Source organism: Hemitrygon akajei, chromosome 2, assembly GCF_048418815.1.
Source record: "Hemitrygon akajei chromosome 2, sHemAka1.3, whole genome shotgun sequence".
Classification (NCBI taxonomy): Eukaryota; Metazoa; Chordata; class Chondrichthyes; order Myliobatiformes; family Dasyatidae; genus Hemitrygon; species Hemitrygon akajei.
The window spans coordinates 142,397,810-142,409,805 of NC_133125.1; the positions used below are offsets into that span (position 1 = coordinate 142,397,810).

The 11,996-nt window shown below is 44.4% G+C and overlaps 1 protein-coding gene across 4 annotated transcripts in view; it reads right to left on the bottom strand.

Moving 5' to 3' along the window:
• The window catches only part of nalcn (sodium leak channel, non-selective), a 188,577-nt gene that overhangs the window by 88,439 nt on the left and 88,142 nt on the right, over positions 1 to 11,996 (bottom strand). For all 4 annotated transcript variants that reach the window (XR_012096255.1, XR_012096254.1, XM_073028810.1 and 1 more), the window contains exons 17-22: positions 10,363 to 10,501; positions 7,293 to 7,366; positions 2,594 to 2,695; positions 1,429 to 1,498; positions 500 to 591; positions 294 to 416 (exon numbers count right to left, since the gene is read on the bottom strand). Coding sequence is in view for 2 of the 4 variants with exons in the window: in XM_073028810.1 (XP_072884911.1) it covers positions 294 to 416; positions 500 to 591; positions 1,429 to 1,498; positions 2,594 to 2,695; positions 7,293 to 7,366; positions 10,363 to 10,501 (600 nt within the window). In the remaining 2 variants the exon portion in view is untranslated. The remainder of the gene's footprint in view (positions 1 to 293; positions 417 to 499; positions 592 to 1,428; positions 1,499 to 2,593; positions 2,696 to 7,292; positions 7,367 to 10,362; positions 10,502 to 11,996) is intronic.

Genomic DNA, 11,996 nt, shown 5'->3' on the forward strand with positions numbered 1-11,996 from the left:
AAGATTCTGTTGTGATGTGGTGATGGCAACAAAAACTCATATCCCAGTGAGCTGTGGTCTGGTTAGACCACAGTCATGAGAAAACCTTCCATTACATCACATGAAAGAGAAAGGGCAAGGGAAGCTAGAGAGGATTTGGGGAGAAGGGTGGGGGGTGGTGACGGGAAGATGGGGAGAGGGGGAGATGGGAAATGAATGAATGAATCCTGAAGAAGAGTAGGGCAAGAGAAGATAAGGAGGGTGGAGAGAGGGAAGGAGGACTGAGGGAGAAAAAAAGTGCTCGACAGACTTACGCATTGAACCGAGCCCTCACCACCACCCGACAGAATGTTCGAAACCTGTGCTCCCGACCGACGATAAAGAGGGGCTTGTCAAAGTAAGGATGATTTTCACGTAATTCTTCTTCTTGGACCTTGCTGAACAGAAGAAGAAGAACATTTCCTCAGTCAGTGAAAGGCAAACAGGGCTTACAAATGCTCGCAGGGAAATGCAAAGTTACCGCTTCATTTCAGCTTGCTGCTTTTTCTCCTGTATCATCTTTATCTCACTGTCTTCTCGCTGGGCGTTCCGGTACCGAACTGTGCTGGAGTGCTACGTGGAGACAGACAGAGATTGTGAACACATCCTGAGAGGGTTAAGGTGTGGGGAATCCAACAAGCAATGAGTCAGGAATAAAAATGCAAGGTCATGGGGCCAGTTTCATTCTGAGGCCCCAGTGCTCATTCAATGGTGCAGCTCTTTCTGCAGGTTGCAATGTATATCCCTGCTTTAGGGGAGATGCACCTTCTGTGGTCTGCACTAGGCTGAAGCAGGGCATGCAGGTAACAGCAGACAGTAGAGAGGATCTCTTGACTACAGAGGTGCAAGAATTGCAAGATGAGCAAAGCAGAGCTGAGGGAAGAACAGTGGACTAGAATGGGTGAATTTAATGAAAAGTCAGGCCAGAAAGTGAAACAAAAGAAATAAAGGGAAAAAAAACTGTTAAGAATTTTTTTAAAACCTCTAACAATAATTTTCAATATCAGCTAGGCCATTTGCTGATATTTAATAGTTACTCCACATTAAGATATTAAGACATCACCAAGGGAATCACAGACAGACAACATCATTTTGTAAAATACAGGGCAAGTCCAGGAACTTACTCACATTCATTACATTTGAATGGAGGAGAGAGGGAGCAGGGAGAAAGCCATTGTTCTCACTGCCCATGGAACGATATGGATCTTTGGACTCTGAAGCACATATCTTTGCTCCCCAAAGCTGCTGACAATTAGCATGTAAGTTAAAGCATCTGTACTTTTCTGCTGTGGTAACACCCCGGGTTTAATGCTGGTTTTAACTTTAACCACACTTGCAATGAAACACCCCAGCAGGTAAAGGGGAAAGTGCTCTACACTGTGTGGATTGAGTTAGTTAATGTTCACCCACATCTTGTGACAGTGTTTCCAGTGATTTGCCTCTGCTGATTCGCTGCGTGCTCGACCCGTGTCGAAGGGATCTGCAAAAAGAGGAATAATATACAATGTACTGGGTTCAACCATCTTCTCTCATCCACACAAGGTTGGCAGTTCCAAACATAGCAACTAAGATTAATAGCATTAAAAAAACATAACTACAGCTTTGTGGCATTGTAGGAATTCTTACTATGCAAATTGTCTAAAATATAGAAAGCAACAGGAAATAAACTCCAAGAATTCCTGCAGTCAGGAATCCAAAAGTATATGAAACATTGCGTTTGGCATGAGTTTGGAATTGTCTGTGTATTCATCTGCTGTGCAATCACTCCATTCCTCATAGTTCAACAGACATAGAGAATGAACTTGCAGGTTCTACACCCCAAGTGAACCTTATAGAGAATTATACTGAATGTACAGGATATTTGGCCCATCTGTTCTTGCTGTTGTTCCTACTTCACACTATTTCCTTCCATCTCTCCTTCGTGTTCATCGCCATCTCTTCCCATCCCCATCTCTCACTCACCCCATCTCCTCCTATCCCATCGTCTCTCTCCATCCCCTCCCATCCTCATCTCTGCCTCGTGTATTTATCCATTTCTCCTCATCACCATCTCTCCCTTTTGTGTTCTTTATTCTCTTTTTTCACATTGCCCCAACACCATCTCTATTGTGTTTATTCATCTCACTCCTTCCCCATCACTATCTCCCTCACTTGTTTATCCATCTCTCTTGTGTTCATCTATCTCTCTCTATCTCTTCCCATTCCCATCTCTCTTGTGTTCATCCATCACTCCCTTGTGTGTTTATTCAACTCTCTCTCTATCTCCCCCATCACTATCTCTCCTTTATGTACTTATTCATCTTTCCCTGAGAATCCATCCCTGCATTTCTCAGTGGGAGCACATTTCTAGTTTCCCCATTCTTTTTCTCACGAATTCCAGATTTGGTTCATTAGTGAAGCTGAGGATGATAACTCTTAGTAGGCCAGGCTGCTTAAAGGTTTTCATGAATAAACAAACAACTATTTTTGGATTTGCATTCTCTGGCAGGCAATTAAGCATGAACAAAATCAGCCTGAAATTTCACTGGGATTTCCTGACACTTTGTCATGACTGTGGCACTGCTGGTGGTCGTACCTGCGTTCCTGACGAATATGGTGCTGCACGCTTAAAATTGACCGTTCTTTTGCTGGCTGTCCCTCAAAGGAACCTCCTAACAGACGTTGGCGAGTGCAAACCCTGCAGACATCAGCAGAAATCGACAAGTAGGTTAATTTGAATTGAGCCATAAACCTTTCCACTTGGCACCCATTTCTCGGTGGTTACAACAGCAGAGTTCTCCTTGGTGCAGCTCATGAATTTGTACTACTGCATCCCTTTTCAAAAGCATTTGCAAACCTCTGAGTTTCAGTACAAATCTGCTTGCACTGCTGGCTACAAATTCTGTCACAAACTTATGTCATTATGCAACATTCAAACACAAGTCGCTCCTCTAAGCTTTCAGACTGGGAACTTTGCAGGATTAAATGAAATCGGCTGTTAGAGGTTTATCAGCAAAAGCAAAATTGAAATGTTTTGGGGAGGGAGGGGAGGGGGGAGAGAGAGGGGGGAGAGAGAGGGAGGGGGAGGGAGAGAGGGGGGAGGAGAGATGGGGAGGAGAGGGGGGAGGAGAGGGGGGAGGAGAGGGGGGAGGAGAGAGAGGGGGGAGGAGAGAGAGGGGGGAGGAGAGAGAGGGGGGAGGAGAGAGAGGGGGAGGAGAGAGAGGGGGGAGGAGAGAGAGGGGGGAGGAGAGAGAGGGGGAGGAGAGAGAGGGGGAGGAGAGAGAGGGGGAGGAGAGAGAGGGGGAGGAGAGAGAGGGGAGGAGAAAGAGGGGAGGGAGCGGGAGAGGGAGAGGGAGAGAGAGAGAGAGAGAGAAAAGAAAGACAAGAGAGACTGCAGATTTTGGAAATCTGGAGAAATCCTGAGGGAACTTAGCAAGTCAGGCAGTAACTATGGAGAGAAATTAACATTGTTTCAGGTTGAGACCCTTCATCTGGACAAGAAAGAAAGAGGGGAGAAAGCCAGTATAAAAACATGGGAAGAGCGAGCTGGCAGCTGATGATCAGATCCAGGTTGGGGGTGAGGGAAGGGGGGAGAACTGGAATGAGAGGTGATAGGTGGGAATGCAAAAGGGCTTAAAAAAGTGGAATCTGATAGGACAGTCGTGCATGGACTAAAGGGAGGGAAATGGGGAGGGGAACCAGAGGGATGGATGTGTGGCTGATGGGAAGACCAAGACCTTTTTATATCAGCTATCTTCCCTTTTTCTTTTCAGTGAAGGGCCTGGACCTGAAACATTGACAGTTCATTTCCCTCCATAGACACTATCTAACCTGTTAAATTGCTCCAGCATTTTGCTGGTGGAACACAGCAGGCCAGGCAGCATCTATAGGAGAAGCACTGTTGACATTTCGGGCCGAGACCCTTTGTCAGGACTAACCGAAAGGAAAGATAGTAAGAGATTTGAAAGTAGTGGGGGGAGGGGGAAATGTGAAATGATAGGAGAAGACCAGAGGGGGTGGGATGAAGCTAAGAGCTGGAAAGGTGATTGGCGAAAGTGATACAGAGCTGGAGAAGGGAAAGGATCATGGGACGGGAGGCCTCAGGAGAAAGAAAGGGGGGGGGGAGCACCAGAGGGAGATGGAGAACAGGCAAACAACTAAATATGTCAGGGATGGGGTAAGAAGGGGAGGAGGGGCATTAACGGAAGTTAGAGAAGTCAATGTTCATGCCATCAGGTTGGATGCTACCCAGCCGGTATATAAGGTGTTGTTCCTCCAACCTGAGTTTGGATTCATTTTGACAGTAGAGGAGGCCATGGATAGACATATCAGAATGGGAATGGGACGTGGAATTAAAATGTGTGGCCACTGGGAGCCGACTCACAGGTGAATTGTCGCCTCACCTGGAAGGACTGTAAGTCGGCTGGTGTGGTATACTGCGTCTGGTGCTCCTGGTGTGGCCTTTTATATATTGGTGAGACCCGACGCAGATTGGGAGACCGTTTCGTTGAACACCTACGCTCGGTCCGCCAGAAAAAGCAGAATCTCCCAGTGGCCACACATTTTAATTCCACGTCCCATTCCCATTCTAATATGTCTATCCATGGCCTCCTCTACTGTCAAAATGAATCCAAACTCAGGTTGGAGGAACAACACCTTATATACCGGCTGGGTAGCCTCCAACCTGATGGCATGAACATTGACTTCTCTAACTTCCGTTAATGCCCCTCCTCCCCTTCTTACCCCATCCCTGACATATTTAGTTGTTTGCCTGTTCTCCATCTCCCTCTGGTGCTCCCCTCTCCCTTTCTTTCTCCCGAGGCCTCCCGTCTCATGATTCTTTCCCTTCTCCAGCTCTGTATCACTTTCGCCAATCACCTTTCCAGCTCTTAGCTTCATCCCACCCCCTCCGGTCTTCTCCTATCATTTCACATTTCCCCCTCCCCCCACTACTTTCAAATCTCTTACTATCTTTCCTTTCGGTTAGTCCTGACAAAGGGTCTCGGCCCGAAACGTCGACGGTGGTTCTCCTATAGATGCTGCCTGGCCTGCTGTGTTCCACCAGCATTTTGTGTGTGTTGCTGTTTGAATTTCCAGCATCTGCAGATTTCCTCATGTTTGCTCCAGCATTTTGATGTGTTTTAAAATCGCACTGGCAGTCCATCAACAGTGAACGATTTATTCTTAAAATTCAATGAATTTAGTTCTGGAAAATTTATAAAACTGCTTTCTTGCTAGGTTTGGCCACAGCTGCTGGCTATATCATAAACACATGCAGGGAACACCTTCCAAAAGGAATCAGATGTTCCACAGTCTCCTTAAATTCATAGAAATGAGTGGAAACTCAGCATGGTGAGCTGGAGGATGGGCCTGTTTGATGGGCACCATTCCAGAGCAATCCTTATAAAACAAGCTCAAAAGGTTGCAGGCATTCAAGATGCCCTGAACATCTAAATCCATAATAACTTCAGCGAGGAAAATGCAGACCTGGGACCAGATTGCATGGGGGTTGGGGGATGATGGATAGAGTAACAGCAAATGCCAAGTAATTTCCAAAACCAAGCACCTGCAGTGCATGGTTGAATATTAATCTTCCTTATTATTTAATAAAGTTATTGCATTTGGAATGAAATCAGAACCATGTTATTAACGTGCCTACCAGTAATGAATGTGTAATGTGTGCACTGATTTGATTACTCATTGTATAATTACAGTATTTATGGGCTTCATGCACTGAATTTCCCCAACATATGCAGGGAAATGTCTCCCTGTGACTGTCCAGAAAACATGTGCTTAGAACGATGTGCTTGATCGACAGAAGATACAGAAGCCTGAAGTCCCTTACCGTCAGGTTCAAAAACAATCATTCTGTACTCCAATGGACCTTGTTTTATTCTAATTGTGTTCCTTCTTGTATAATTTTGTATAATTTATGTTTTTCTTCTACATGCCACTTATATGAATCTATGTGCCTATGATGTAGCTGCGGTTCCTCGTTGCACCTAAGCACATATGTACTTGTGCATACGACAATAAATTTGACTTTGACTCCTGCATGACTCCACTCCACAGGCAGCATCTCGCCTCATGCTTGTCCCTCCTGCCGCCGGAAGGCCAACTGATTTTTGACGACAAGGGGTTAAAGATCTTGCACACTCCTCCCCAAAGCTCAGGCACATAAGCAACAGGTGGTGGCCAGCAAGCACCTCCAGTCTAACTTGTCATTTGATGAATAAAGTCGTCTTCACGTGTGGCCAGGGTTTCAAGTGAGATTGATGAGTGGCTGATGATGAGCTCCTCTCCTATCTCCCCACTCCAAGAGGGGTTGGCGGTGAGGCAGTAGTGAATCTTGCTTTCTGCTTCACCTGTAAGCTCAGTATCAACTCCAATAGCGAAATACAGCTGTTCTGAACAGAGTTCACCAGCTGTGGCTGGTGGAGGACCAGGATCTTTTCACTCCAGTGAAAGGGTGCTTGCAGGTAAGTTGTTCATATTTTATAAAGATTAACTTTATTTATCACATGTATATCAAAACATACTGTACAGTGATATACGTTGTTTGTGTTTTCGAGGACATGCTGAAAGTAGTCCACAAGTGTCACCACACTTCCGGTGATAAAATAGCATGCTCTGAACTTATCAACCCTAACCCACACGTCTTTGGGTGTGAGAGGAAACCAGAGCACCCAGAGGAAACACAAGCAATTGTGGGGAGAACGTACAAACTCCTTATAGACAATGGCAGGAATTCAACCTCAACCGCTTGTCATTAATACTGTAAAGTGTTATGTTGACTGTTATGCGATAATGTCTTGGAAGCTTAAGCCACTTTTAATCATAGGTAGAAAATGTCAAACTTTTAAAAAGTTCTGACTTAAGAACTATTTGAACTACTTTTAAAATAGGGCCACAGAGACATATAGCATGGAAAAGGTCATTCAGTCCACTGGATCTGTGATGACAAGCAAACACCCAATCCTATATTAATCCCATTCCTTTATCCTCAGTAACTGGCCCAGATTCTACACCTCACCCACAACCTCAACGGCAAGTTATAATAGCCAGTTAAACTTACTAACCTCCTCATCTTTGGAATGTAGGAGGAGACCCACGTGGTCATGGGAAGAATGTGTAAACTCCACACAGACAGCAGCTGAGGTCAGGATCGAATCTAAGTTACTGGAACTGTGAGACACTTTTAACCACTGAACCACCCAATGCAAGATCGTGACCACAAGAGTGGGACAGAGTGAAAGTGACACAGCTAAATTATTCCTTAACACGGAGAACCTTACCGGAATATTTTATTCACAGCATTTTCCTTTTCAATCAGATTTCGAGCTTGGATGCTGGAAACTGATCTTCGTAACTGAAAGTGATCATAAATACGAGGGGAAGTTAGATCAGGAAACGCTGGAAATTGAGGACAGGGGTGGGGGGGAATAACCTGGCTGTCTCTGAAAAGCAACTGAGAGGTGGATTTTTACATGGACTGAACACTCACTGGTAATCTTCACCTATGCATGGCAGGTCAGTGTTTCATGACTCAGTGAAATTATTGCTCAAAATTCTCATCCTAGTGCTCAAACCACTCCGTAATCTTCAGTCTGTGTCCATAAGACCATAAGACATCGGAGCACAACTGGGCCTACCACCCACTGAGTCTGCTCCACCATTCCATCATGGCTGATCTCGGATCCCACTCAACCCCATACATCTGCCTTCTCACCATATCCTTTGATGCCCTGACTGATCAGAAAACGATCAACTTCCACCTTACATATATGCATACACTTGGCTTCCACCAGAGTCTGTGGCAGAGCATTCCACAGATTTACTACTCTCTGGCTAAAAAAAATCCTCCTTAACTCTGTTCTAAAGGGTCACCCCTCAACTTTGAGGCTGTGGCCTCTAGTTCTGGATACCCCCACCATAGGAAACATCTGTCTACATCCACCCTATCTTGTTCTTTCAACATTTGGTAGGTTTTAATGAGATTCCACCCTCCCCCACCCCACCACATTCTTCTAATTCCAGTGAATCAGGCCCAAAGCTGCCAAACGCTCCTAATACATTAAGCCCTTCATTCCCGGAATCATCCTTGTGAACCTCCTCTGGACTCTCTCCAATGACAACACATCCTTTCTTAAATATGATGCCCAAAGCTGTTGACATTGCCCTAAGTACAGCCTAACTAGTGCTCAGCATTACCTCCTTGCTTTTATATTCCATTTCCCTTGAAATAAATGCCAACATTGCATTTGCCTTCTTTTCAGACTCAACCTGTAAATTAACCTTCTGGGAGTCTTGCACGCGGACTCACTCTGCACTTCTGATATTTGAACCTTCTACCTATTAAGATGATAATCCACACTATTGTTCCTTTTACCAAAATTCATTATCATACATTTCCCAACACTGTATTCCATCTGGCACTTTTTTGCCCATTCTTTGTCTAAGTCTTGCTGCAATCGCATTGCTTCCTCAGCGCTACCTACCCCTCCACCTATCTTCATATCATCCGCAAACTTTGCCACAAAGCCATCAATTCCATTATCTAAATCTTTGACAAACAATGTGAAAAGTAGTGGTCCCAATTTTGATCCCTGAGGAACACAACTAGTCATTAGAAGCCAACCAGAAAAGGCCCCTTTTATTCCCACGCGCTGCCTCCTGCCTGTTAGCCATTCTACTATCCATGCCAGTATCTTTCCTGTAATGCTATAGGATTCTATCTTGTTAAGCAGGCTCATGTGTGGCACCTTATCAAACGCCTTCTGAAAATCCAAGTAAATGACATCCACTGTCTCTCCTTTGTCCACCCTGCTTGTTACTTCCTTGAAGAATTCTAACAGATTTGTAAGGCAAGATTTCCCTTCACAGAAACCATGCTGACTTTGACTTATTTTATCATTTGTCTCCAAGTACCTCGATAGCTCATCCTTAAGAATAGACTCCAACACTTTCCCAACCACTGAGGTTAGGCTAACTGGACTATAATTTCCTTTCTTTTGCCTTCCTCCCTTTTTAAAGAGTGGAGTGACATTTGCAATCTTCCAGTCCTCCAGGACCATGCCAGAATCAAGTGATTCTTGAAAGATCATGACTAATGCATCTGTTATCTCTTCAGCCACCTCTCTCAGGACTCTGGGATGTAGTCCATCTGGCCCAGGTGACTTATCCACCTTAAGACCTTTGAGTTTGCCTCGCACTTTTTCCTTTGTAATAGCAATAGCACTCACTCCTGCTCCCTGATACTCACGGACATCTGGCACACTGCCAGTGTCTTCCACAATAAAGGCCGATGCAAAGTTCATCTGCCATTTCTGTGTCCTTCATTATTACCTCACCAGCATCATTTACCAGCGGTCCAATATCAATTCTCACCTCCCTTTCACTCTTATATAACTGAAAAAAACTTCTGGTATCCTGCTTTGTATTATTGACTGGACTGCCCTCATATTCCATCTTTTCCCTTCTTATAGCTTTTTTAGTTGTCTTTTGTTGGATTTTAAAAGCTTCCTAATTATCCAACTTCCCATTCACTTTTGCTACCTTATATATCCTCCCTCGCTGTACTCTACTCCAATCCTCCCAGCTCTGAGAGCCGCACCAATTCTGGGCTTGCAATCTTCTCTGATTTCTATCACTACCTCAGCCTCAACCTCCCCTTCAGCTGCTTCAGACCAGAGGAGATGTACAAGAATGTTTCCTGGCACCTGGGATCAGGGTTGGAGATTACAGGAAAGATGAGAGAGGCTGGGTCTGTTCTCTTTGAAAGGAGTTATGATATAGTAATGAGGGGGAGGAGTCTGGAGATCACAGGTATAAATGCTACACGTGAGGAAAGGAACCTGGACGGTGGTTCTACCTGCCACATTGTTGTGTCATACACTCTCAGAAGTGGTGGGTTGGGATGAGCCATTAAATGCATCTGTCTGCCAACTAAGGGGATCAGGAAAGTTTCCCTGGTTCTACTTTAAGTAAACCAGAACTCAGGAAGACTCCTCGATGAGCTGGTCAATACTTATCCTCAGGCAACTTGACAGAAACAGAACATCTGGCCCCTTATTTTATGTTACGTGCGAGGTCTGACCATGCACAAATGAGATGAAGTCTTCCTGCACTGGAACATATCATTGGATATAAAATGATTACAGATGTTCTCATCTCTAAAAGGGAGCAATTCTCTTCACCAAACTCACAGCATTTCCCAAGATATCATTCTTCTATAAAAATCGATCACTATAATATTGCCTTAAAACAAATATTTTGCAATAAGGACCTCCTGCACTTTCTAGACAATTTTTTGCAGAAATCTACTTTGTTTTTCTTTCAAAGGAGGATCATTTATAACTAGTTTACCTTTTGGTCGATATACTTGTTATCCTCAACATAAGACCGCTTGGAATGGTCACATGACGACGATCCTGACGGTAGTCGGCGCAGCAGGCAGCTCGTATCCTGCTGCTGACGATCAATGAATTGCTTCATAAAGCTTTCCCTAAAAACAAAACATTGGTAGCATGTAAGCCGAACATGGTGCTATTTATGTAATGTTACTGTACAATCCATATTAGAGAATTAAGTACTTTACAATAATTTACTTTTGATGTTTTACACACAAACATTTGGAAGTTCAGTTACAGAATAAGGATGTAGGATTAAGACAAGAGGGGAAAATTTAAAGGGGTTTTGTGGGTCAAGTTTTTATTAACACAGCGATTGGTGAGGGCTCGGAGCATGCTGCCAGGGGAAGTGGTGAAAGCAGGTACGATTGCAACATCTAAGAGGCATTTAGACAGAGACTTGGAAATGGAGGGGTATTTATTGGTGTTGGCTTATCATTGTCATATGTACCAAGATACAGTGAAAAGCTTGTCCCACATATTGTTCATACAGATCAAATCATTACTCACTGCATTGAGCTTAGAATGACGTAAAAACACTAACAATACAAAATAAAGTTTAAAAGTTACTGAAACAGTGCAGTACAGGTAAACGATAAAGTGTGAAATCATAACAAGGTAGACTGTGAAGCCAACAGCCCACCTTATCATACCAGAGGTCAATTCAAGAGTCTGATAACAATGGGATAGAAGCTGTCCTTGAGCTAAATATAGATCATATACAGGTATAGACCATACACAGACAGATGGGAGTGAAACTGGCATCATGGTTGGCACACACACTGTAGGCAGAAGGGTCTGTTCTTGCGTTGAATTGTCTTGGGCTTCCAGAGAAGTTGTGAAATTCTATCAGTGCCAGAGGGCATTAAGGTATCACCTCGCGTAGACCTGGATTAGGATCGGCTCATCTGAAGCACCAACTCCAGCAAGAAGCTGTAAGGCTTGAGCTGTAAACACTCTTGGCTGCAAACTTGAAAGGAACTGAGGCAGGAATCAGCCATTTAGCCCCTTGAGGGGTTTTGCGGTTTGGTGTGAACATGGCTGCTCTTTTACCTCAGCACCATTCTCCTGCACTCTTCATCATTATGTGCTGTGTTGTATGATGTGGGTGATTGTGGTCTTGACCATGATTGTTCCTAGCAAATTTTTCTGCAGAAGTGGTGTTCCATTGCCTTCTTTTGGACAGTGTCTTTACAAGATGGGTAACCCCAGCTATTATCAAGACTCTTCAGAAATTGCCTGGCGTCAGTGGCCGCATAACTAGAACTACTGATATGCACCAGTTGCTCATCCACTACCTGCTCCCACGGCCCTATGTGACCCTGTTCACAGCGCTAATCAGCTGTTACACCTGCCCCAAGGGTGATTTGCAGGCTAGTGGAGGGAAGGAGTGCCTTACCCCTCCTTTGGTAAAGACTTATATCCACTCCAATTCCTGCACTAGCCCTTTAAAATCCCAATGGACTTTGTCTTGAACCTACTCAGAGAAATACAAGATGGCACCAGTGACCAACAGTGCCATGTTGCAGACAGCTCACAAAACTAGATACTCTTCTTCTTCTAGATATACTTGTTCTGATCTGTGATTAA